At 38.6% G+C, this 23,951-nt stretch overlaps 1 protein-coding gene across 1 annotated transcript in view; it reads left to right on the forward strand.

Annotated features, from left to right (window-relative positions):
• Window positions 1–23,951, forward strand: part of BANK1 (B cell scaffold protein with ankyrin repeats 1) — a 163,216-nt gene that overhangs the window by 36,136 nt on the left and 103,129 nt on the right. Inside the window, exons 3-6 of the mRNA XM_075031868.1 lie at window positions 791–856; window positions 14,771–14,919; window positions 16,081–16,219; window positions 18,243–18,385. Of these exons, the coding sequence (XP_074887969.1) occupies window positions 791–856; window positions 14,771–14,919; window positions 16,081–16,219; window positions 18,243–18,385 (497 nt within the window). The remainder of the gene's footprint in view (window positions 1–790; window positions 857–14,770; window positions 14,920–16,080; window positions 16,220–18,242; window positions 18,386–23,951) is intronic.

Genomic DNA, 23,951 nt, shown 5'->3' on the forward strand with positions numbered 1-23,951 from the left:
TACGGCAGAAAGTCTCCTGGTAGTTATTAAGCCATCAAAATAATTTCAACAAATTGGAATGATAGAGAGGTTTTTAAGATTTGACCAGTACTTTACATAATGTGGCCATTGCTTTTTTGACCCAATACTGGGAACTCTGTAGCCAGATTTATTGTATTATCAAACACAGCCCTGCACAGTTGTCTTGTCTTCCAAACCCCAATGCCCGCATCCATCTTCCATTTCTCACTTTCCTGCACATGATTCCATTCTCTTTCCTTTTGCCCAACTCCTCTCCCATTGTTTGCTATATTGACTTCCAGGGAAACTTCTCTTCTTCCTCTAGCCCACATTTCTTACCTGCTATGGTAAATTGAAAAGATCAGTCACAGGGATGTTTACTGAAAAGGGGTGAATACAGTTCTATCTAAAGATCTCTCTAGGCTTATTCTTCTCCCCTAGCCCTTGGATTATTTTTTTTCTATCTGCGAAACTGTAGCTTTAAAATAGCTTCATCCTACATCTAAAATAGCATACAGAATTTAATCTAAAAAAAGCAAGTGGAAATCAGTGTCATGGTATTTCCTTATTTCTGAGGTTTTAGGTTGCTTGTCTATTTTTTTCTTAACTCTGTTTTATTTTGCCATTTTTTTTCCCAGCTTGGTTTCTGATGCTAAGACCTTCCTTAGAGCAAACTAAACATTCTGTGAAACAATCAAGTAGGATAGCAATGATCGCTGTCATCAGAGTTGATGAGCAGTTAAAGACATTTCCAAATAGATACAATTAAAGAATTATTCTTTTTTCCTAGATAAGCCACAGAATGAAAATCCTGGAGACTCTTCATCTTACATCTATGAAGCAGTTCTTGCAGACGGTGAGTTGAATTCCCCTTGCTTTTACTCAAATAAAGCCAGTACTCTTCAGAAAATTAAATTTGTTTTCTTACATTTTGTCAGATGTGAAAGGCAATAAACTAACCTTACCATAACTTACAGTTGTGTAGAGGAACATGCCTTGTTCTCAAATGTCCACCCATCCATCTATACCCACACATTCCTGTGAGGAGTGTGAAAAGGGGAGGAGATTCAGCAGGAATGTTTCCTTTTTCCTTTAACTTCAGAGTAGAGAAAAAGGAAGACATGGAGAACTTTCCTTTTCTGTTCCCAGCATGAGGAGTTTTGCTTGTAGTAAAGAGAGAGCTAATTTGAAATTTTGGATAGATCAGTCCTACTCACATTACATTTGCAGCATTGTTCATTGGCAGCCAGTGGTTGGGAGAAGCCCTGCATCACAACTTCTGCTCCTGTTGACATTTGCCATTCTTGTTTATTTATATTTGTGAAAGCCCGTAAAGAGTCTTAGTAGGGAAGACAGACTGGCAAAATCTCCACTTGCTTTTAGTAAAGAGCTACATAACATGTTTCCTATCCCCAGTTCTTATTTAAATAACTTTATTTCTGGGTTGACACTGTTGTGAAGTGATTGGCTTAACAGCACCAGCATGCTGACTGATGGAAAAAGACAAGTAAGTTATTTTGGAATTCCTGGCATAGCAGTTCTGTGCTGCTGGACTGAGGTTACTGGCTCTGTGGGTCTGTTTTGCTGGTAAGGTGTAAGGGCAGAAGGATGCTACAAGCTCACTGGCTCTTCCTTACTGGCACAAGTTCAATATATATGTCAGTGATATACTGAGTTTAGAATTTTAGCTTCTTTAGTTAATTTCAAGACATAAGCATCAATTTGTATGCTTTTAAATACTCCAGTCATTCCTGCTTACCATGCTTTGGTTCACAATGCAGAAGAATCTTGGAGCATGTGGATTGGATTCCTTTCAGATAAAACTAAAAGGGAAAGTGCACTCAGGGAGCTCACTGGGTGCACTTCAGACACTAAAAGGTGTGCATCCTACAGGTCCAGACCAGAACTAGTTGGAAATATGTCCTTTTGAAATGTGTATAGTGTGGAAGGGAGTATTTAGCGCCAACTGTTTTTCTCTACTAAACCTTCTCCTATTAGTCCCCCCTTCTTTCTGATAGGGACTGTTTGTGACTCTCTTGGCATCTTGGGTGTACTGGTGTGATGTCAAGCAGAAAGCTGCTGTAAAGCTGCACTGTTTTATCCCTGCAGAACTATTGTCAAGGTTTCTAAGGATGTCTCTTTTGGTCCTGTGTTGATTGTGCCGTGGGTCAGTGCACTGAAGAAGTTCATTGGTATAAAGAAGGCTTTTTGTCATTACTGGCTCATCATCCAGGTGGTCAATAAACTGGCATCATTCCTCTCATTCATCATCATGATGTCCAAAAAATGAGACAGTAAAAGAGGGAATGGTCAGAGAAAACAGAATCCCAAGAAAAGAAAGGACTGGGGAGATGTTCCTCCAAGCTACTCCCACTTTAAACCCTGACTCTTTTTATATGAATCCTTTTTTGCTTTATATGGGGACTTGAAGAGAAGCTTTAAGTCTAAGTTTCCCATCAGCTGAATGATTGATGTTGTAATAAAGTGAATTGAGGATTTTCCAGCTGAGAAAGTCTTGCATTAAAAGCAAAATTTCACTTGAAATCTTTGCTGAAGTTGCCTTGACCACAGTTCTCAGTCAGCTTTCGGCAGTCATCTTGATAGCACTGATTGTATGTAGCTTCTGCTGGTTAATGATGTCTAGTTATTGCTAAGAGGACCAAAGAGATTCTCAATTGCTGCGATAAGTGAAAGGACCAACTAGAAAAGAGAGATTCCCAGTAATTGTATCATGTATGTGAGGTTAAGACTGACTCCCGTATGAGTGTAAGGAAATATGTGGTTGACATTTCTTCTGCGGTGGTGCAACAGGGAGCAGTTATCTGATACCACTGCAGAACGCTGGAGGGAAAAGTAGCCCAAGAAGTGAAATGATTGCAGTTTCCAAGATTCAGCACATCAGTCTTTACAAAGCCAAGAAAGATAAGACAGCAGCTGCAAATAAGCCTGTGTTTGCGCCTTGCAGAAAGTAGGTGAATCTTCGGGTAACCAGACAGAATTTGACTTTGGATGAATTGTGAAAAAATGTTTCCAGGGACTCTCTTTCTCTTCGCTTCTTCCTAATAAGAAGGAAGTGTATGCAGTGCTAAATTTTATGTATGACACAAAACAGAAGTGTCAGGAGGGATTATAAACCAAGAAAGGATTTTTGCTAGAACCCTGTAAATTCAGAAAAGAACAGCACTTTATGTAAGGTCTTAAGTGGAGACTGGTATGCTGAAAGCTGAAGTTTGTTTTGAGTATGCAGATACTGTACAAAAGAAAGGATAAGCTGAGAGAAGATGGAATTTAGACTTGAACTGGAATGAAAGTTGAACAGATCAGAAGTATAAAGCTAAATGAGAAATCTAAAGCAACAATGGTGGACAGAGCAGTGAGCGGATGACAGGAGGTATTAAAAAAAAAACCAACAAACAAAACAAACTATATCCAATAAAGCAAAGATAGGTAAGGAATGAGCAAGTGCTAACAATCAATAAGAAGTGATTGACTAAAGTGAATTGTGCAAGGCCTTGAGGGAAAAGGTCAAACAGTACATTGGAAAATGGAAAAACAATATGATCACTGAGATCCTTTGGGGAAATATGAGCTACAAGCAGATGTGAAAACAATTGATTTGCTAGTGAGTGATGGAAAAGATCCAGTTATGGAATACTAATCACCATGATATGAATGTATGAGGATTCATTCCTGTAGGTGATAACGGAACAACTCAGCTCTTTAGCCACTTACAAATATTGTTATGTGTTTATTTTATTTCTGGTTTCTATATAAGAAAAGTAGACTTAGTTTTACTACTAGAAAACTGTATTTTGAGAAATTCCCGTGTGGTTCCTCAGAAAATTTTCTGATCCCCAAAGAATCATTATTTATAATTTGTACTAAGTTTAGAAAAGCGAAGCAATCTTACTAGGATCTGGGTATACAGCCTTGTAACCACACAGATAAAATGTGAATGCGTTATTGTGGAATTGGCATTCATTATTTTACCTGCAAAATAAAGCTACCTCAGATTTAGATACCCATTAGGTGATACTCAGCTTCAAAAAAAGGCTGTTCCCCTTCTTTGAAACAGCTTTGTCTTTTTTAACAGTTGCCATTAAGGCTTGTATCCTAGCACTAATTGACTGAACCAATTAGGGATGGGCAAATGGAACACAAAAAGATTATTTTAAAGTGTAATAGATGTCCACCTAGACAGATGTCTGTTAACAGCAGACATCTTTTGGTCCTGCTCAGAGGTCTCATCAAACTAACATATATGTGCATACTGCGTTACCTGTATCCTTTACAAAACTAAACTGGAGAAAGGCCAGTACTGTGCAACAAAATAGATGGCATCCCTTCTGCAGATACAGAAGAGCTATCAGAGTACCTCTGCTATGCTATTCTTTCCTACAATTCTATCTGAAATCCCGTTGTAGTAAAATGTGCCTATTCTGGTGTCTAAGTGTTGGATTCAAGGACAGTGTCTTAAAAGAGAAAGACCTTAGATTACTTTCCTATTCATAATCCTAACAAAAGGAAAATAATCAGGAGTTAGAGAGCAAGCATGATTTTCAGATGTGTCTAAAAATATCACTCTTGATTGTGTTCCTGAGAAAGCAGCGTACCTTTTAGCCTGCTTTAAGGGTCAATAGATTTTAGCTATTTCAAACCAAAGGTGGGAATAAATTGCAAAGCAGCCTGTCCCCTAGTGAGTCAGTCTTGCTGACAATTCACTTATTTTTTTTCCTTCTTTAATACCAAATGTGTCTGGCGTGAGTCTTTCTGCTGACAGCAGCTGTGGCAGCATGGCACAGGGAGACATGTGGTCTCTTAGATAGACAAGTCCCATGTAATTTAGACCTGCACAGATCAAGAACAGCATCATAAATTTCATCCAGGCATTGATAAGAGCCCTGTGCAAGTATTGGAGCTCTGCTGTCATACTCAAACTAAGATACGCTATTTGGTAAATGAACTACTGCAGTCCAAGCTAGCTTCTGTTACCAGATTGATTTAAGGGATGCTATAACGTGGAGTATATTGTATTGTGTCAGTAAACGTTTGGATACTATTAATGATATGTATCCTGTACTTTGAGTAGGGTGAAGGCTGAGAATGCCAGCTACCAGTGTCTCTCGCCCCCAGCCTCTCCCAATGCAGTTGTTAAAGGATTTTTCAGTTATGTTAAACTTCATGACCTTCCAGCCATGTCATTTTTTGAACTTTGATGACTGTAAAGAATATTCTTCAAGAGAATAGCTTCAAACATGGCCAAGAGGGGAAAGTTTGGCTACTCACTAATAGTTCCTTGCGGGTGATATCTGTAGAAACTTAAACCCATATTCAGCCTGAAATCTGAGCTTTTGGCCTGCCTGCCAGGTGTGCTTCCCTGAAGTATGACTTGATTCTAAAATGCTCCTCTCTAGCTGTATTCTTTTATATCTAGTAATTCAAAATGTAGCCACGTGCCACTTCTGTGTCCAAGCATAGTGTGCAGTTTGTGCCAGGCCAGTTATAAGAGGCTCGAAATGTAGTTTAGAGATAATAGAGCCACTAGGCAGCTGCAGCTAACCCCTTTGGAATAATAAGGAAGTTGCAGGACCATTTTATCAGGCAAACAAATTTTGGAGGTCTGCTCACAACCTTGGATGCCTCTGCTATCAGTCCTTTCATCTTCAGTGGTAATTTGAGTCCGTAGCAGGAGGTTAACCTGTCTCTGTTGTTGTAACAGCACATCTCAGATTTTGGGCAATATTTAGTGCTGTATAATCCTTCACTGAAACAGAGCTGAGATATGTGTGTGCTGGTACCACAGAGAAATGGAACAAAAATGCCTAAGTGTTCTTACTGTGGTAGAACTCCAGTAACACTGAAGTGGATAGATGGACTCTTTAATAAAACATTAGGCTTTAATAACAGAACTGCTGGTGCACACAGAGGGCCAGACTTCAGTTTGCTTCTCCCTGGAGAAGTGTCGTGGTTTAACCCTAGCCAGCAACTAAGCACCCTGCAGCTGCTCACTCACCTCCCTCACAGTGGGATGGGGGAGAGAATCAGAAGGGTAAAAGTGAGAAAACTCATGCATTGAGATAAAGACAGTTTAATAGGTAAAGTAAAAGCCGCGCACGCAAGCAAAGCAAAACAAGGAATTCATTCACCACTTCCCAATTAGCAGGCAGATGTTCAGCCATCTCCAGGAAAGCAGGGCTCCATCACGCGGAACGGTTACTTGGGAAGACAAACGCCATTGCTCCGAACGTGTGTGTCCCCCCCTGCTTCCTTCTTCTTCTCCCAGCTTTATATGCTGAAGCATGACGTCATATGGTCTGGGATATCCCTGTGGTCAGTTGGGGTCAGCTGTCCCAGCTGTGTCCCCTCCCAACTTCTTGTGCCCCCCCAGCCTCCTCCCTGGTGGGGTGGGGTGAGAGGCAGAAAAGGCCTTGGCTGTGCGTAAGCCCTGCTCAGCAGTAACGAAAGCATCCCTGTGTTATCAACACTTTTTCCAGCACAAATCCAAAGCATAGCCCCATACTAGCTACTATGAAGAAAATTAACTCTACCCCAGCCAAAACCAGCACAAGCAACAGCAGGATGAAAGTATCCAGAATGTAGAAACTGGAAATAACAGGCTTGGGTTCCATCAACAGTTCTGCTCAGCATCTAAATGACCTCAGGCAGTAGTTATTATTTCCAAACTAATCAGTGTGCCTAATAGTTTAGAAACTCTCTGGGACAGTCTCTTTAGATTCTATGTGTCTAAAGCTCAGCAGAGTGGTCATATTATTAGTGCTGCTGCTGCAGCTGAAAATCATAGAATTGATTGCAGTAAAAATAATAACATGAATTGATATTTAAAGATAAACTTATTCCCAAAACGCCTCTAAATATATGCATCCTAACCAAAGCACTGATTTCTGAGTTTAAGTCAAATCTTTCTTCCAAGCCACAGACCAGTTAGGAACTAGTTAGTTGTCATAGCCTTAGATTGCTTCTGTATACACAGTTAAAATCATATGGAAGTGTATATATATATATATATGTGTGTGTGTAAAGAAACGCCTACAGTTTCATGCATATTATTTCTTAAAGATTATTGATAAATTCATGGTAAATTGGTTTTGCTGTTCTGGAGTTATTTGAAGGCAGGATTTTTTGGTTTTGCTATCAGATCCGATATGGCTACACATAATAAGATTTTTATATTGTGTTTTAGATGCTTTTATGATGACTCTATTAGGCTACAATTATATCAGAGTGGTAAATTGTTGTGTACAAAAACATACCCGGTAATACAAGAACAGGGGGATATGCATCTTCACAAACAATCTTTGCCTACAGGTATATAGTAATGCATAAAACAATAGATGGAGGGGGGTGTCCAGGGATTGCTCTGTTATGGGAGTGAAATAGACGTGAATGAAAATTGCAGCACCATCAGTTGCTAAGATGACATAATCACCAACTCCAAATATTCCGAAAAGGAAAAACTGTTCTTCATAGCTTTTAAAGGAACTGTCAATTTGATGCTCATTTGCGAGAAAAATTGTTCACCATAAATAAAGTAATAGAAACATTTTGGAGACACGGGCAAAATAGGCCAACTCGCAGAAAGCTACTGTTTTTGACAGAACTACTCAACCGTGCAGGAGAAACTGGGACTGAGAATGCTTTTGAGAAAAACAAAGATAACTGTCAATGTATTTGCAAAAGGTAGATGATTCAGCATAGAGAGAAACATTATTTAAAGCTTGTTCAATAATGAATATGTTTACCTTGGTCTGGAATTTATAGATGGTAGAGAATAAATGAAAGAAATTAAGATTTGAGTTAGATGTTTATATGTTTGAGTATGTGTTTAATAATTTTCTGTGATTTTTAGAAACCTTTCCATTCCTAAGCCCTCTCTCACCATCAGTAAGAGAAAACTTTTCAGCAGAGCAGAAAAGGGGATTTGCTTTGAAATCATATCTTAGAAAGGGCTTATGGTAAAAATGAATAAATCCTGTGTTCATGCTGAGGAAAACAGGCTCATTGAATGAAGCCCAATGTGGTGGATATTTTCTGTCTCCATGTTTCCCATAGCCTTTCTTGGGTCATTTATAAAGCAATTTATGCAGTTAGAGGCTGCCTTTCCATCCCACTCTGCTGCACTCTCTGATGAGTTCATACAGCATTTACAAATACCCATACTTTAAGAGGATTAACTTTCATAAATGCCTATGATAAACTTATGGTGGATTGCAGGAAGAATATTATGTGCCTAAGTCTTTTTTTCTTGATTTTTCCACATTACAGAAGGTTACTTCGTTTTTTTCTGTGTGGCTCTACTTTCATCCACATTTCTGCAGAGCACTCACACTTTTTTCACTTTAAGCTTTTGAATTGCAAGAAAGTCACTTACACACAAGCACCTTTTGAATTGTACTTCACAGAGCCCAGTAGGACCACCTCTGCCTTTACCTCACATCGTGCTGGGGAGTGGTCCTACCATATTACATGCTCCTGCACTTAAATGATCTGCTGAATTTAGTGTAAGTGCTCTTCCCTGTAATCCTCTTTGTTTTAATCTTTGACATTGGAACACCCTGTCTTTTCTTTCACATGGCAAGTTGGCCACATGTGCTTAATTACCTTTCCATTCCTTGTCATCTCCCTAACCTGATTTGCCAATATTTCTCATCCTCTTATATGTTGTTTGATCTAGGGATAAATGAGGACCTTTTTTGTGATGCAGTTTCAGTTCTTCAGCAAGCATTGCTTTAGCAAGACTTGAGGAAGAACTGAAATTTGTAAAGCTAGCAGGCATTTTGCTTTTGTAAAAGCAACTGAATTTTGGCTGTGAGATTCGTTCCATGGGTAGCCTTAGAAAACACATAAATCTTTCATGAGTTTGTTTTCTGCTATTTTTAATACCCCAAATCTGTCACATACATTGTTGTCTCAAAACATGTAGCAAGTACCAAGTAATCAAAGACAGAGACAATTTATAATCCTCATGTAGAGAGCAATAGGCATAGCTAAAGAGTGTATTCGAAAAGTTAGAATTTGGGTGGGGGGTTGGATGTGGCATGAAAGTTGTTCAGAAGCCATGGTGAGGCATTGATTGTTGAATCCACAAGAGACTAGAGAGGCTTCATTAAAATTTCTCAGTTTATGCTAAGGAATGCAATTTCAAAGTCATTTCATGAATTCAGTTAAAAATGTTAAATTGAAAGCAATAATGCATTCCAAAAGGTTTTGTGTAAAATATACCAAATTGATGTATTGAAGTTACATGAATTAAGAGAGAACATTGAAGTAAAATTGAAAACATCAGCACTGTGCCCAATGAAGTGAATAACTGTTACAGTAAGTGTGTGCAATATTTTATTATTTAAATATGAACTTTAATTTAAGATCAGTCCTTTCAATGTGACCATCAGCAGTAGATATTTGTCAAAAGTAAGCCAACAAAAGTAACCTGATGGAAATGGAGCATTACCTTCTATAATAGATGATAATTCCCAGTAGGACTGCCCTGAATACCCAAGGGAAGATTATCATAGATTTTCCTTTCTTTTTAGCTTCTAGCTCATAGTGCTGTCTAAGCATCATTAGCTATAGTTAATAATTTCTTATACTTCGATCCTACAAGAAAGGGTCCGGTTTTATTCATCCATTATTTTAATCATTACTGCTACATTTTAAGAACCACACAAATAGGTCACCATTATATAAAATGTTAAAAGAACACATTCTCCAAGCAACAAATACCCTTTAATAAGTCCTCTCTCTTAGATATTCCAGCATTATAATGATGTTCCTTTTATGTTCCTTTTAAGCTAATCTTCACCTACAGTTGTAAATTCTTGTTAAATGATGATTTTTCTGAAAGCCTTAGCAATTAGTGGAGCTCCCTAGCCCTTGCTTTCAGGTTAAGAGCAAGACTGTAAAGCGGATTCACAGTGAAGATGTCCAAAATGTAAATGTTCAAAAGACCTGTGTGTCAGGCAACACCTTCTCCCCACATTAGACAAACATTGTCTATACATTGCTCCATTGGTGTTACTAGAATCTCATTACTATAGTATTAAACCCTTATGAGCTACATTGTTTTAGTTAATGCCACCAAGCCAAGGCTTGCTTAATCTCTGGTGTATTGCTGAACAGCATTTAAAATAACACTTCACGTGGTTGTTTCATGTTCCACATTTTAGGACAGATAGTGTGCAACTGCTGGCAGGAATCTGAGTGCTGGAGATGATGACTTTGGAGCTTGGTTATTAAATATATAGTAGTGATAATATAGATCCCTGTTATTCTTGGCCTGCTGTACATGGCTTTCATTGATTGTCAGGTAGACCTGATGTTTAGTGAAAGAGGTCTTAATGGTTTTTAGGTAATAAATTGCTAACCACTTTTACAGTCAGCAGGGGAATCATAGAATCATAGAATCATTTAGGTTGGAGAAGACCTTCAAGATCATCGAGTCCAACCATCAACCATGCCCACTAAACCATGTCCTGAAGTACCCCGTCTACTCGCTTTTTGAATACCTCCAGGGATGGTGACTCAATCACTTCCCTGGGCAGCCTGTTCCAATGTCTGACAACCCTCTCAGTAAAAAAAATTTTCCTAATATCTAACCTAAATCTCCCTTGCCTCAACTTGAGGCCATTTCCTCTTGTCCTATCTTCAGCCACCTGATAGAAGAGACCAACACCCACCTCACTACAACCCCCTTTCAGGTAGTTGTAGAGAGCGGTAAGGTCTCCCCTCAGCCTCCTCTTTTCTAGACTAAACAGCCCCAGTTCCCTCAGCCACTCCTCATAAGACTTGTGCTCCAGGCCCCTCACCAGCTTTGTTGCCCTTCTCTGGACACGCTCCAGCACCTCAATGTCTTTCCTGTAGTGAGGGGCCCAAAACTGAACACAGCACTCGAGGTGCGGCCTCACCAGTGCCAAGTACAGGGGAACAATCACCTCCCTGCTCCTGCTGGCCACACTATTTCTGATACAGGCCAGAATGCCGTTGGCCTTCTTGGCCACCTGGGCACACTGCTGGCTCATATTCAGCTGGCTGTCAACCAGCACCCCCAGGTCTTTTTCTGCTGGACAGCTCTCCAGCCACTCTTCCCCAAGCCTGTAGCGCTGCATGGGGTTGCTGTGACTGAAGTGCAGGACCCAGCACTTGGCCTTGTTGAACTTCATACGATTGGCCTCAGCCCATCGATCCAGCCTGTCCAGATCTCTTTGTAGAGCCTCCCTACCCTCAAGCAGATCGACCCTGCCTCCCAACTTGGTGTCATCTGCAAACTTGCTGAGGGTGCACTCAATCCCCCCATCCAAATCATCAATAAAGATATTAAACAGAACAGGGCCCAACACCAAGCCCTGGGGAACACCACTTGTGACCTGCCACCAACTGGATTTCACCCGATTCACCACAACCCTCTGGGCTCGGCCATCCAGCCAGTTTTTCACCCAGACAAGAGTACACTTGTCCAAGCCATGAGATGCCAGTTTCTCAAGGAGTATGCCATGAGAGACAGTGTCAAAGGCCTTGCTGAAGTCCAGGTAGATAACATCCACAGCCTTTCCCTCATCCACTAGGCGGGTCACCTGGTCATAGAAGGAGATCAGGTTGGTCAAGCAGGACCTGCCTTTCGTAAACCCGTGCTGACTGGGCCTGATCCCCTTCTTATCCTGGACTTGCCACGTGAGTGCTCTCAAGACAAACCGTTCCATAATCTTCCCCGGTACCAAGGTCAAGCTGACAGGCCTGTAGTTCCCCGGATCCTCCCTCCGACCCTTCTTATAAATGGGAGTCGCATTGGCAAGCCTCCAGTCCTCTGGGACCTCCCCTGTTGACCAGGATCACTGATAGATGATAAAGAGTGGCTTGGCAAGGACCTCTGCCAGTTCCCTAAGTACTCTTGGATGGATCCCATCAGATCCCATAGATTTGTGAGTGTCCAGATGGCATAGCAGGTCCCTAACTAATTCCTCCTGGATTAAGGGGGGTATGTTCTGCTCTTCATCCTTACCTTCCAGCTCAAGGGGTGGAGTACACTGAGGATGACTGGACTCACTATTAAAGACTGAGGCAAAGAAGGCATTAAGTACCTCAGCCTTTTCCTCATCACTGGTTGCTACGTTCCCTTCTGTATCCATTGAAGGATAGATATTCTCCTTGGGATTCTTTTTACTGTTAACATATTTGTAAAAACCTCATTCTCTTAAATATCCAAGTCTTTGATGTAAAAGCCACATTTCTTAATAATTTGTCTAAACTCTAGGGCTGTGCAATCCCAATACTGACTGGGTTGAAGTCCTGATATTGTAGCTATATGTCACTAGGCATAATAAAAATATTAAAATGCAGTTAATGTGGGAGGAAACATTATCCTAATTTAAACCAACTTGTCAGCACTAGCATTTACCTTCTCAGTAGGTGAGTTATTGTGGACGTTAAAAGGTGGAAGTAACTACTGTCATCTTCAATAAGTAGAGTGCAGACTGTAGAAATAAAGCTGTCATGAACTTCACTTAGATTAGAATGCATCCACATGATCCTTGAAGAACGATCACTGACAGAAAGCTGAGATCTGAGAATCCAGTGCTTACCAGATTTGTTATTCAGTCCTTTCATTTTGTCATCTGATAATGGAACGTTTCTTGTCTTTGCAAGTCTTTCTTGCCTAAAGTGGCAGAAAAAATTTCAGAAGCAGCAAGCAACTCATATAAGTTGTCTTCTGAAGTAAATTCTATGCACTTAAGATTTATGAGTGACTTAAAATATGAACATTCCCCAAGTACGTGCTGTGGGCATACAGTATCCTAACTGTTTTCCTCAGCAAGGGTTCAGGCCTTCCTTTTTCTGAAGGGTGGAGCTAAATAAAGTCTAGTCTTCAGAGTGATAATCAGAGAAATTAATGTACTTACTTTTTGAGCTGGAATAGTTAAACTGCATTAAACTGTGGGTGGATTCTCATTCAGAATCAAAATAGCCTTTGTCCAGTGTAGCCTATTTAACTTTCAAAATAAATTAAAGCAAATGGAATTAAAATTACTTCAATTCAGCAAAGTATGTCTACACATAGGTTCAGTGTAATTTTACCAATCTACACTAAATTCACAGCTTAAATTCAGAATTACTTTGCCTTAAAAGCATGAGAATATAAGCAGGAGTAGGCTGGGAAGATTTTACTAGTTGGTGATGCACATTGAACCTGCCTTTTATTTCTGTCTTTTTCTGAGATCTCTCTAACAATCGAAGCACATCTCTGGAAAAAAAAAAAAATTCTACATCAGACATAACATACCCATGTTTCTGCAATACATTCCCAGGCATAACTTCACTTGGCAGGCACATTTATTATAGAAGAAGTTTATTAAATCTATGTTTTCTTAAGCAAAGCAAGGTTGGTAAGGAAAGGGAACATTCTGTATCAAACAAACTGGTACATATGTGGAAAATAAAGGCAAACAAGAAGTGAGAAAACTTAATTGTGAATTACCAACACTGATGCTGAATGGAAAGAGATCTGTGCCACTTAGGAGCACTGTGTGGTTTGTGTACCTCAGTCACTTTGGCACTTCTGGAAAAAACTCAAAATGGCTGTGGTACTTGTTTGAGCAAAGCCAAATTGCTAGTGTTCTGTATTCTGCCCATCACTAATTTATGTTAATATTCTACATCCATTTAAGAGGAAAAGATGTGCCTGAGAAGTTATTTGTGTCCTTGAATGTAATTGACTGTGAGTGTTCCATAATTTACAGTAATACAAGATACTGTTGATGTCTCTCAGGATATTTTCTCACCAGCCAGTCAAGATTTTTTAACTCTGAGCTGCTTGGAATGATATCATTAATCTAACTAGGTGACTGCAATATGCTGGGTAATCCTGCGTGATGAAGAGCTGCTGCAGTCCTTTGAGATGGGTGGCAAGAGCATTTTGTACAGGGTAATAGAGTGTCTGGAAAGGAGTAGTAATGATACAGCTGAGAAGTAGCAGGTGTGAAGAATAGCTTTTCTAAAACACAGGCTTAGTCAGAGCTCTGCAGATGCAGTTGTCAGTTCTTTTATATTTCCTCATTAAAATTCTGTGATTTGGTGAAAGAGTCACTATTGCTCTTGGGCCTTTACCGGTACAGCAAAACCGAAAAGAAACTGGTTGCATGCTATCTGTATGACTGGCATAGCATTTCCAAACCCAGAATATCCTACACAAAAAATGTATGCCTTCAGTCCATCATTTTGTCCATGAAGGAAGGCAAAGACCATGGAGTCTGTGTCAAGGAAATCTGTGTCTACTGTCATGGTTACCTGGTCACAGGTATCTGCACTCACATAAATCCTTCCTATAGACAGGTAGGCTGATGTTGTAAATGTGTAGCATGTCCTTGTTTACATATAGGGGAAGAAAGAGTGGTAAAAATCCCAGTTTATCCTGGTGTATGAGTTTGTTCTTCTGAGACTACAAAACTGGCTGTTCTCTGTGACCTCATTTGTCACAACCATTTTGGTCTAAATGCCATGTCCCTTTTGACTTTAGTAAGATGAAGCATAGAAGAAAAGCCTGTTCATGTAAATAAAGGCTGCAGGATCAGAACTTCAGAGGCAAGCTCTTTATCAAAGGGGGAAACCTCACCACATTGACATGAAAAGGAATTTTGCCAGACTTTCATGCGGCACCCTTAACATGACTCCAAATGCCGTATGAGTAATATGTTGGAAACCACATCATTACCATGTTTTGTTGATCTGGGATTATTAACCATGTCCACATTATTTATTTCAGATCACCAGACTAGCTCTGATGTTAACTTGTCAGATGTCAGGGGAGCATCAGAAAAAATGGACCTCAGTTTTAAAACAGAGGTACTTTGTGAAACATTAGAAACTAACGAGCAGTCGATATTGGTGCTTCCAGGAAGAATACCATGCGAGGTAAGGTTTTTCGATGCTAAAATCTTTGGGATAACAGTCAGTGTTCTTGTCCTCTTCCTACCTCATTCATACAACAGTTTTGAGAACAAATAGCAGATAGGGGGCCAAAATGAGAGTGCACTAAGACTCCAGTGAGATTTATTTTGCCTTTGTGTCACATCCACACTGCAGCCAAAAGATTTGCAAATAAAATAGTTTTGAGACAGCCTCTGAGGGATTTTCTCTCTTAGAATTATTTGGCAGCTTGGGTAGAGATATTACTGTCATGTGGGCCTTGTAGTTTAGAGGGAGCATGTAGTCAGGCACTTCTTGAGAGATACAGAGTGTCTCTTGGCAAGAATCCATGATGGGTATATGGGTACATGCATTTGTGCCCATACCACGAGTTACACAACAAGCGCTTGTGTGAGCGTATACCTTGTCTGATTTTAAGTTAAATCACAAATATTTGTACATGCATATCTGCATGCATATCCGATGGACACAAATGTTCATATGTGTGTGTTTTTAATCAGAGTTGCTGTGAGAAAATATGTGAAAATGTAAACAGAGGAAGTGCAATCTCTGGCACTGCATTCCTTTCTATAAGTGAGTGGCCACGGTCAGATATGGAGGCTGCGGTGTACATGGAATATCAAGTATTTTGCTTGCTATCTGTCTTTCAAAGATGACTTACATTATTTCATTGTTGAGATCAGTACAGTTCTAAGCCAGTAACATTCCCTCTGGTTCAGGAGGCAGTAGAGGGGTATTGTCTCACATTACCTGCGGCTTCTGTCTTACTTTATTGCCAGTTCACTGTAAGAGTTTAAGTGAGTCTAAAGTATTTTAGGTTCTTCTTATTAGGCTGAATGTCATTCTTCTAGACTATAAAGTAAAATGGTCTTAGAAAATGTAACAATTCACCTACATATGCATTTAAAATACTGTTTTAAAATATTGTTAGGTAAGCTGAATTTAAAATACTACCTTAATTGTATCATTTATGTCAGTAAAATACTAAAGGATAACACTGAGATAGCATCATGGCTTGGTATTATGATTTTTTTGTATCAAGCTGTTGGTAAAGGAACTTTCTTTCCAACTTATGTTTTCATTTGCATTTTACACTCTCAGTATAATTTTCTGAAGGACTAATGGGAATTTATTTTAATTTTATAGAACCCTGGTGAAATATTCATTTTGTTGAAAGATGAAATAGATGATGAAACTTTAGAAATTGAATTCATAGCAGATAATCAACGAATTAGGACACAGCCAGCCTCTTGGAATAAGAAGGTCAAGTATATGAAAGCCTTAGGTAAGAAAAACATTCTTTACCTTTAAGTAAACGGAAAATTTTGGACTCCCTTCACTTTTTCTGATAAGTAGTTTCACTTCCCACTATATTGTAGGTGTTTCCTATACATGGGTTTTGCACACAGAACATTAATAATGGAGAGAAGCAAGGCCTTATGATTTATGGGAAACTAGGTTCTATTAGATTGTTTTTGTGTGGTTAAATGGCAGGTGGCAGCCTTAAAATGTCATTGATTAGTCACAGATTAACATTCTTCAAAATCACTGCCATAAACCACAAAGCTAATATTAATTTCTTATTCCTCTATTACTAAAATGTTTCATTTTATATTTAACACAGTAAATTTGGTTATACTCCTCTCTATAATTCTTACTCACACAGGAAATAATTTCTTTTCTTTGTTCATGTCCATGCCATTTCTCTGTATCACTCAGCTCTGCTGGTTTCTGATGTTTTTTACAACTGCTCCATCCTTAACTAGTTGCCAACAGTTTCAACTATATAACAACAGTTTCTTTTAGGAAATCTGTGCAGATTCAAGGGCCACATCTATCCCCACTCACTTGATGTGAGTTAAGAATTAAAAAATTTCTCACCTAAGTGTTCAGAGCATAGCTTGCTACTGCACTGCATGCTTTGAATTCCCAAAGGAACTTACATAATATCTTATTCTAAAATCATTGCAATACAACATTAGATAGGAAGAAATATATGTATATAGGCTACAATATTCAACAGTGCCTTCTTGGAGCTATGTTTGGGTAATTTTGTGGCCTGCTTTTCATCCTGAACACTGTCGTGAGACGATGGCCACATACGGCCTGAGAGTTCTTTATCACTGTGGTGGTACGAAGAGGTTGTTTGTAGACACCTGTTTGGGAAGTGCATCACCAACAGGAAACTTTCATCTCTAACTGGATTTCAGAGAAGGAAAGCTGAAATCCTCCATCACAGATCTTAAAAAATTCTTCCAGAATTATTCTGTAAGAACATTGTTGATCACAGGAAGGTTTCTATAGACGATGAAGAAATAAAATATGAACAGTAAATGAAACATTATGAAAAATTTGGCAGAGCTGCAACCCAAGTTTTATTTTGTTTCTTATATCATTTGTATTTAACACTTCTCTCTGTAGGCTTTTTTCTGTTTTAAAATCTGGAAAAATTGGAAGTTTGGGAGTACCATTTTTTAATAAGGGTCCAGCTGATCTGACCTTATAAGAAATTTTTTTTTTTTTTTTTTAAAGCATTGGGCCAGTTTCCATTTAAATGATTTAAGGTGATGTTGTATTCATTTAGTTTCTTTGGCCCTATTACTCTTCTCCATTTTCAGGGTTGCCCATTTTTATCACTCTTTTGTGGGTAGAGTTAGAATTTTAAGAATACCGTGCTAGTGCTGGTATGGTACAGCAGGATGCCTGCCACAATGAATACTAATGAATTATAAAATGTGCTCATAAAGAGGGCTCATGCTGCATACGCAGAGCAAGTCACACTTAAGTAACAGACTGTACAAATGCCTCTTTCCTTTGCTTTTACTAGGTAAACAACTGGAATGGAAGTAATTATACTGCAATTTCTGCAGCCTGGTTCAAATCCAATTTTGAGAATCTTGCCTGCAATTAAGAAAAATGTTTCAAAAGATGAATAGCAATTCCACTATTTGTAATAAATGAACTTTTCCTTAATTTGTAGGCATAAGGGAGCTGATTATAGGTCATCAGTCTATCAAAGGGAAGTTGGAAATTTGAAGCATACTGTTTTCATCTCCTTTCTAACATGAAGCAGTACAATAGCTTTGTTTTATACAGATTTACAGATATGTATTTTCTTTTGTCAGCTTTTTAATGTTAGTCTGAAAGACCTGGATGAAATACACAGAATCATCTGTGAAATGTAAATCCAGTTCATTGACTCTATGCATTTTCTGTGATACTTTCCTGTTCTTTTACTTATTCCCCAAGACCTCTGGTCTGGGACTGTACAATATTTTCAGCTGCTGTTCTGATTTGTGTTTTATAAGATTTTCCTGCTGGCCCTGTATATGTAAATGTCTACTGTGGGGGAGTCATTAAGACTACAGCGCAGATCGAGTACTATACTGCACTAGAGGAAATTGAGCACATTTTTAAGAAAGTGGCTGACCCAATAGCTTTCACTTGTCAGGTAAGTTGACTTCTGCATTTTTAATAAAAAAATAGTAGAATGTAAGTGGCTATATGAGCTGAGAGATAATACACAAACTTTTGATTACACACTAATGAGTAATGGCTCAATAATAGGCTCAGGCTTCGAGATGTTGAGTTGTAAGCAAGTCAGGCGAGTGAAAACAAATTGTCTCTCTTTTTTTTGTTTTTGTTTAGAGAGTGATATAAATATTCTTTGTGCAGTATATGCCCAATGAACAACATCCTGTGTTACAGAGGATGAAAATAATAAACAGTGGCAATGTCCCTCTCCATTTAAAGTGTTCTTTTTAGTATGTTCTAAAACCAATAGAAGCAAGTAATCTTAAATCACATTGTATTTGGAGGATTATTATTCGTTCATCAGCAAACAGGGTTTTTCTGGCATAGCTTGTATGGAAGACAGTGGGTTGCTATTCCTATAGAGTCCATTTACAGCTGCTGAATTATCATTCATGTGGTTTGCTGGTTGCCATGCAGATTCTTTGCATATATTTAGAAGAATTCAGGTTTTGAGCTGGTTTTTAAATCAGCACAGCAGGCTGCAGGGCTCTGCAGCATGTCCTTTGCCAATGGCACATACAAAATAATAAGAAAAGAAAGCATCTATTAAGAAAGGATGGAATCTCAAGTACCATTTTTTGAATGGTGGGTAGCCCAAGCAGACTTGTCATGATGTCTATATTGTAATTGCAAAGCCAGAACAAAAATAATAGTCTGTGTTTCCAGTGCAGACAGTCTCATTTTCCTGTGACAAATCTACCTTATCTACAACCTAAGGCATTACACTCATAACGAAAGGATTAATAAAAAATGATGTATTGCATTATTAGTGTTCTATTAAGGATGGGGATAGATTCCTTCCAAGTACAAGTCACTTCTGTTCTAAGAAGACAGGCTGTTGCACAAGAAAAATAGTGCAACTCTAAGTACAAGTGCATTCTTAAAATCATTACAGTATCCATCGTTCTTTAGCCTGTATTTTGAAGGACATCAAAGCTTCTAACAGGTTTGGTTTAAAACTTTATGCATAAGAAGTGTGTCATAATTATTGAAATAATTATAATTAACATGGTAACCTAGATATCTACAACACACCTGGTATTTCCACTGGACAATTATTTGTGTTATTCAGGAGTTTGACCCTTCATTTAACCAGTGTAACTGATATTTACTAAGACACATGCAATTCAATTTATATTCAAATGCAAAAATAATTTTGTGCAGAACAGTAGTGCACACCAGGAAATACAGCTGGAGTGTATGACTACCAGGTGTGTGTAACAATTTCCTCACCTTTACTCATCTGGATAATAAGCAAGCGTTTAAATGAGGAGACACTGTTTGCCTGCTCTTAATTTTATTGTTTTGGCAACTGAAAAATTAATGCAGAGAAATTTTTTATAATCTGGTAGGTTTTAGAGTCCACACAATATCATAGCTGCTCTGTGGGAAAGTATATTAATTCTTTTGTAAGTGTACATATGTGGTGGAAGATCTGTCATCATATTTAATGATACCAGCTGGGCCACGGAGTGAGATACACTGACTAGCTAGGTAGCTAAACTATTTCCACAAAGTTTTAAAATACTTAAAGGTCTCATGTAAACCTGATTTAATGGCAATAAGATACATCATAAAGATGCAATTTACAGAACATGATTTAACTTAATCTTTAAAAATATGTCCACACAAGGAAAAACAGAACAAACTTGATACTAATTAGAATCCCCATCAAGTAGCAGGAGTAGTAGTAACTTTTATTTAACCAGGATAATTAAAACCTTTGAGACTATCAGCTTATTTGCAAAAGTATCCCAGGGCAACAGTGGTTTATCTACGCAAAGAAACAATCAAACACAATGGAAAACAAAATTAAAATAAAATAGAAAAGCTTACAGTAATTATTGATCAAAGCAGTATCACTCTGTGGTTCAAAGAAAAGTTCAAGATTTTCACAAATGCTTGCAATCTGAGAAGTATCTCTGTATTAAAATTCTGTGATGAAAGCAAATTGCTACAGTAATGCATGCCAAAGACACAATGCTTTGGTAAAATGCTTTCATTGTATTGTATATTGAGTTGCCAACCTTTCTAGCTGCTTCAAGATGCTATAGTCCTTAAGATTATTGTCCCCTTCTCCACTTTGTCCCCCAGTAAAGCCCAACAGATAAACAAAACTCCACAAATAGGCTTACAGCTATCCATGCCTTTTACTGATGCCCAGGTTAGTTCATGTATCTTAGTGGGAGACCAACAAAGTATGGTACTCCTGCACTTATGAATTCCTCTTTTTAGAGAGGAATTAAAACTAACACTAGCCATATTTTAGATTAAATGTATTCTAAGATTTTTACAAATCATTTTTTTTGGATGAAATTATTTGCCACACCTGATAGATTGTAATTTTCTATGTTCCATATTTGCCTGAATTTAAAAAGCATTTACCAACATTAGCAAGACATTTTAAACAACCAAATAAATATTTAAAATGTAAGGAAATAACCAGTAAAAAATGAAATAAGTTTCTTGCATAAGTTTTGAAAGAAAAAAATCTGTGATTTCATAGTAAAGTAGGAAGAGTTGGGGTCATAATAATTGAATCGTAATGCTGAATGAACTTGCTCTCAGAATATATGAGGATGGGCGTTGGCTAAAGGCCATAAATTTTTTTGTTGTCTCACTTTCATATAATTCTACATTAAAGAAACTCTCTAAGGGAGTTTGTGTTCTTACAGGAACCTGGTGTACAGACTGATTTTAAGGTTCTTGTAATTCATAATTAAACTTTTTCATATTTTTTTTTACTTTTCATCAACTTCTCATTTCAACATTCTGCTGGATTTACGTGCTATATTGATTTTTCTCTCAGACTTTCTACCAAATGCAACTATTGATTCAATTATTTACTGTTAGGGTTTCCTGGTACAGATTTCTTAGTTTTTCAAAAAAAAAATTGAAACTAAGGTCATATCCTTGTTACTGAAATTGATAGGTTCATGTTAGTTTGAGTCACTTAGAATACTTAGAGAGATTCAGGAAGTCTTTATGACAAACTTTGGTTGAATAATACTCCTGTTATTCTGAGAGACTTGATATCTTAAATGATGTTTTTATCATAGTTATCAAAGAGGATTCCAGTTACAGTGTATATTGAAAAAGAAGAATGAAAATAAACTGCAGCCTTTTCTATGAAAACTTGTAAGAAATAGCTATATGACATATGTGGTGATATTATGTATGCGCCTTTACCTGATCCCAAAGATACTTCCTTTGAAACTGTTCTTAATATTTCAATCTTCTAAACCATGTCAGCAGCTGTTATCTTAAAATGTTTGTTTCTTTTCCTCTAAGTATTAAATCTCTGCATATTCTATCACTGGCTAAAACTGTCAGAAATACCTAAGTGATGTTTAAGCCCAGCCCATTGTCTCTGGCAGAAGTAACCTAGATATTGAAGTGCATATGAAGTAGTGTCTGATACGTAAGAACTACTGCAGAAGTTCATCTTTATGTAAACGTGACCTTGTTAGTACTGCTAAAGCCAGTGAGAAATATGTTAATTTACTGGCTGTGTTTCAGTGACGCACATTTTCAGGGCTTTGTTAGCAGTTATTAAAGAATGTAGATCATCTCATTCACAAAAGTAGCAAAATAACGTGCTTGGTCATCTCCTTTTTCAAGGATATTTTTGGAAGCCCAGGTGTGATGATCAACACGTGGGGCTTCTCTGTTGTTCACAGCTGTGTCCTGTTGCTCTGAAAAGGGGGCGAGGGAAGTGAGGTAGTGCCTACACCTGGGAAGGTGGTACTGGGCAAGGACAGGCTGGTGGTGATGAGCTCTGGGGCAGGTAGTAGCACTTGCAGAAGGACCAAGATGGAAGAGTGGACTAGAGAGCAGCTGGCTATGCTTCAGACAGCATGGAAAGAATTGCCTACGAACTCACTAGCTTGATTCTGAGTGGCTCCTGGAAAGAAGAGCTTGCCTGCAAGAATACAGCGAGAAAGTAATGCTTTTACTTCTTTTCTGTCATGTTTTAAATCTTTATTCAGATAAAGTGTGGGCTTTCTTGAATTCCTGACTGACTCAGTGTTCCCTTGTAGTGTGCCTAACTTTAAATACACTTTTAATTCTGTTGGCTTTGGTGAAGCTTCAGCATGAACTTTAGGCATGTAGCGTTGTTGGGATTTCTTGGGAAGATTTCATGGGCCTGTAGAGACCGGGGTAGGTGTTGTAGTTTAACCCCAGCCAGCAACTAAGCCCCGCAACAGCCGCTTGCTTGCTCCACCCCAGTGGGATGGGGGAGAGAATCAGAAGGGTAAAAGTGAGAAAACTCATGCATTGAGATAAAGACAGTTTAATAGGCAAAGCAAAAGCCGTTCATGCAAGCAAAGCAAAACAAGGAATTCATTCACCACTTCCCAATTAGCAGGCAGATGTTCAGCCATCTCCAGGAAAGCAGGGCTCCATCACGCGGAACGGTTACTTGGGAAGACAAACGCCATTGCTCCGAACGTGTGTGTCCCCCCCTGCTTCCTTCTTCTTCTCCCAGCTTTATATGCTGAAGCATGACGTCATATGGTCTGGGATATCCCTGTGGTCAGTTGGGGTCAGCTGTCCCAGCTGTGTCCCCTCCCAACTTCTTGTGCCCCCCCAGCCTCCTCCCTGGTGGGGTGGGGTGAGAAGCAGAAAAGGCCTTGGCTCTGTGTAAGCCCTGCTCAGCAGTAACGAAAACATCCCTGTGTTATTAGCGCTGTTTCCAGCACAAATCCAAAACATAGCCCCATACTAGCTACTATGAAGAACTTTATCCCAGCCCAAACCAGCATGGTAGGGTACATTAAAATATGTAAATGCAGCATACTTAGAGTCTGTAAGTGCTCTGGAGCAGGACTGGGCAATAAAATAAAAGTTTCTAAACTGAATTCCTTCTTGAGGGAGGTGACCTTTATGGTGGTATGGAGCTGGATAGTGCAGAGTGGTCCTATTGCTAGTTCTGTTTCACTGTTATTTCTGCTGTTATCTTCACATAAGTACTGAAACAGGCCCTCCTGTATGTGAGATAAAAGACATTAATATAGAATTATTTTTTTTTTATAACTAAACTAGATTTTCCTACTGTGTCTTTGTTGTAGTGTAGCATAACAAAGCTACTCGTTATGGTTTAGTTAACAAGGTAGCTTGTTAAATCATTGCTTGAGCCTTCAGATTTTAAATCTCTGGAATAAGAGAGAAAAATTGAGGTGGAAAACTTGAAACAAATTGCACTGATAACTCTATATAAGAAGTGTATTGTGCCTGACTTGGAAATGATAGAACTGGATAGGCTGGTCATCAGAAGGCAGGCCTGTTAAAAGCATGAGAAATTTAGCTCTAATTTAATCTGTTCCCTTTGGGAGATCAGACAGTCTAATTTCTGCCTGTAAAAACTGAGCTAGCTTGACGTGGTTAAGCCATGCAACTGTTTATGGCCTTGACAATTTTGCTGCAAGTTCCTGAAGTTGCTTGCTTTTCTCATTTCAAGAACTTGCTCCATCTCAGATTGT

Source organism: Buteo buteo, chromosome 1 (genome assembly GCF_964188355.1).
Source record: "Buteo buteo chromosome 1, bButBut1.hap1.1, whole genome shotgun sequence".
Lineage (NCBI taxonomy): Eukaryota > Metazoa > Chordata > Aves > Accipitriformes > Accipitridae > Buteo > Buteo buteo.